The 2,837-nt window shown below is 48.9% G+C and overlaps 1 protein-coding gene across 1 annotated transcript in view; it reads right to left on the bottom strand.

The window, feature by feature from the left end:
* Positions 1–1,284: 1,284 nt before the first annotated feature.
* Positions 1,285–2,837, bottom strand: part of LOC106818740 (telomerase-binding protein EST1A-like) — a 12,142-nt gene continuing 10,589 nt past the window's right edge. The window contains exon 8 of the mRNA XM_014823411.1: positions 1,285–1,733. Coding sequence (XP_014678897.1) covers positions 1,603–1,733 — 131 coding nt within the window. The 3' untranslated portion in view covers positions 1,285–1,602. The remainder of the gene's footprint in view (positions 1,734–2,837) is intronic.

Raw genomic sequence — 2,837 nt, 5'->3', positions numbered from 1 at the left:
AGTACCACAGAGTACCACAGAGTACCACAGAGTACCACAGAGCACCACAGAGTACCACAGAGTACACACAAGAGTACCACAGAGTACCACAGAGTACCACAGAGTACCACAGAGTACCACAGAGTACCACAGAGTACACACAAGAGTACCACAGAGTACCACAGAGTACCACAGAGTACCACAGAGTACCACAGAGTGCTCACGCCCAACACACAGGGATAACGTTTAATATAAAAGCTAGTTGTCACGCTTCCGTGAGAGAGAAGCCATTCCTAACAATGCCGCGGTCCATCGAAAACCTAATTCCGCACACAGGTGGCGACACGCGTGCACTGGGAAAATATCCCGCTCTACATAATCGACGCAAAACACAAACACCGTCGCTGACCGGACGACTTGCTGCGCCCCCAGGGGGCGCCACTACCCAGACGCAACTTTAAAATTTCACGCGTGTCGCCAGCGAAGAGACGTCGTTGAAATATCGCCATCGAGTTACATCATCGTTGTTCAATCAGCAGCCGGCGACCACAGCAGTCGTCATGGCAACTGTCGCCCTGCCCGTGTTACGGTCATCCTGGTGGCCGTTGCCAGGGTAACATCATGGACCCGGTTCCACAGACGTGGATTAACTCTAACTCTGAGTTAAATATGCCTAACTCTGAGTTAAAATTTAACTCTGGTATGAACCTAGATTAAACTCTTAACTCAGGGTTAAAAATCAAGTTACATTCGATTTAGTTATAGATAGTCTTCGGTATAATCCTTTAGACTTTGAAGTCTTTGAAGACAATTTTCTACGAGGTTAGTTTAGCTGTAGGATACTAGTACTAGAGCTAATTAGTTTATCTAGTACTGCCCCGTGTCCGATCCCCTGCTGGCGCTGGAACATACGGTGTTTGTTTACGTTTGTTGTACATTGGTCGGCCATTGATGGCGTACCAATAATGATCCCGGCATCCGTACTGTGATAATACGGGAAAATGTACGATATTTAGCGATTTCGCAATAGCCGCAGCTGTTAACGCGCCGTGCTAATGACGCGAACGTTGCGGGTTCAATCCCCGCATTGGCAAAATATTTTCCCTCGTTTATTTATCGCTGCCGGTTTTCATTATAACGTTTTTTCATTACACCTTCTACCATGTTCGTGCGTCTATCATGCATCTATCGTCTATGCGTTTATCATGTTCGTCTGTTCTAACTACGTGGAATTATGGGATACTAACGCTGAGTTAAAACATTTAACTCCGAGTTACTTAACTCAGGATTTAATCCATGTTTATGAAACCCAAATTTAACTCAGAGTTAGTGAGTTTAACTGAGAGTTAAAGTTAATCCACGTCTGTGGAACCGGGTCATGGTCGTCACGGCAGCATCCCGCAGTCATCCTGGTGGCCGTCGTCACGGTAACATCATGGTCGTCACGGTAGCCATCGTCACGGTAACGTCGCAGTCGTCGTGGCGACGCTAGACCAAGGGCGCACACCCGAGCATCGCGACGCTGCCCACACCGTCGCCGCGGCAACGTGAGATCTGTTGGTGAGAAGCTCTTACCAGCAGTCACCATCACCATCATCATCATCATAATCATCAGCATCAGCATCATCTGAGGTTGGCCCACCTGAGCAGAGCAGGCACGCCGGAGACGGGTACGTTGTGAGCGTGGGCCTTCAGACGCAGGTTCCTGTCCTCGGTCAGCAGGACAATGTCACGCCGCACCTGTATCGGGGAGTCTGCAACACGATGTGACACGATGTAACAGGATGTGACATGATGTGACATGATGTAACGTGACACGACACGGTGTGACATGATGTGACATGATGTGACATGATGTAACGTGACGCGACACGGTGTAACGTGATGTAACGTGATGTGATGTGATGTAACGTGACGCGACACGGTGTAACGTGATGTAACGTGATGTAACATGATGTGACGTGACGCGACACGGTGTAACGTGATGTAACGTGATGTGACGTGATGTAACGTGACGCGACACGGTGTAACGTGATGTAACGTGATGTAACGTGACGCGACACGGTGTAACATGATGTAACGTGATGTAACATGATGTGACGTGACGCGACACGGTGTAACGTGATGTGACGTGATGTAACGTGACGCGACACGGTGTAACGTGATGTAACGTGATGTAACATGTGACGTGACGCGACACGGTGTAACGTGATGTAACGTGATGTAACGTGACGCGACACGGTGTAACGTGATGTGACGTGATGTAACGTGATGTGACGTGATGCGACACGGTGTAACGTGATGTGACGTGATGTAACGTGACGCGACACGGTGTAACGTGATGTAACGTGATGTAACATGACGCGACACGGTGTAACGTGATGTGACGTGATGTAACGTGATGTGACGTGATGCGACACGGTGTAACGTGATGTGACGTGATGTAACGTGACGCGACACAGTGTAACGTGATGTAACGTGATGTGACGTGAAGTAACGTGATGTAACGTGATGTGACGTGAAGTAACGTGACGCGACACGGTGTAACGTGATGTGACGTGATGTGACGTGATGTAACGTGACGCGACACGGTGTAACGTGATGTAACGTGACGCGACACGGTGTAACGTGATGTGACATGATGTAACGTGATGCGACACGGTGTAACGTGATGTGACGTGATGTAACGTGACGCGACACGGTGTAACGTGATGTGACATGATGTAACATGACGCGACACGATGTAACATGATGTGACGTGACGCGACACTGTGTAACGTGATGTAACGTGCTGCAACATGATAGAACGTGATGCAGCATGGTGTTACGTGATGCACCATGAAGTAAAGCGATGCAGC

Source organism: Priapulus caudatus, unplaced genomic scaffold, assembly GCF_000485595.1.
Source record: "Priapulus caudatus unplaced genomic scaffold, Priapulus_caudatus-5.0.1 Scaffold2482, whole genome shotgun sequence".
NCBI lineage: Eukaryota > Metazoa > Priapulida > Priapulimorpha > Priapulimorphida > Priapulidae > Priapulus > Priapulus caudatus.
This window is presented reverse-complemented; position numbering and strand designations above follow the sequence as displayed.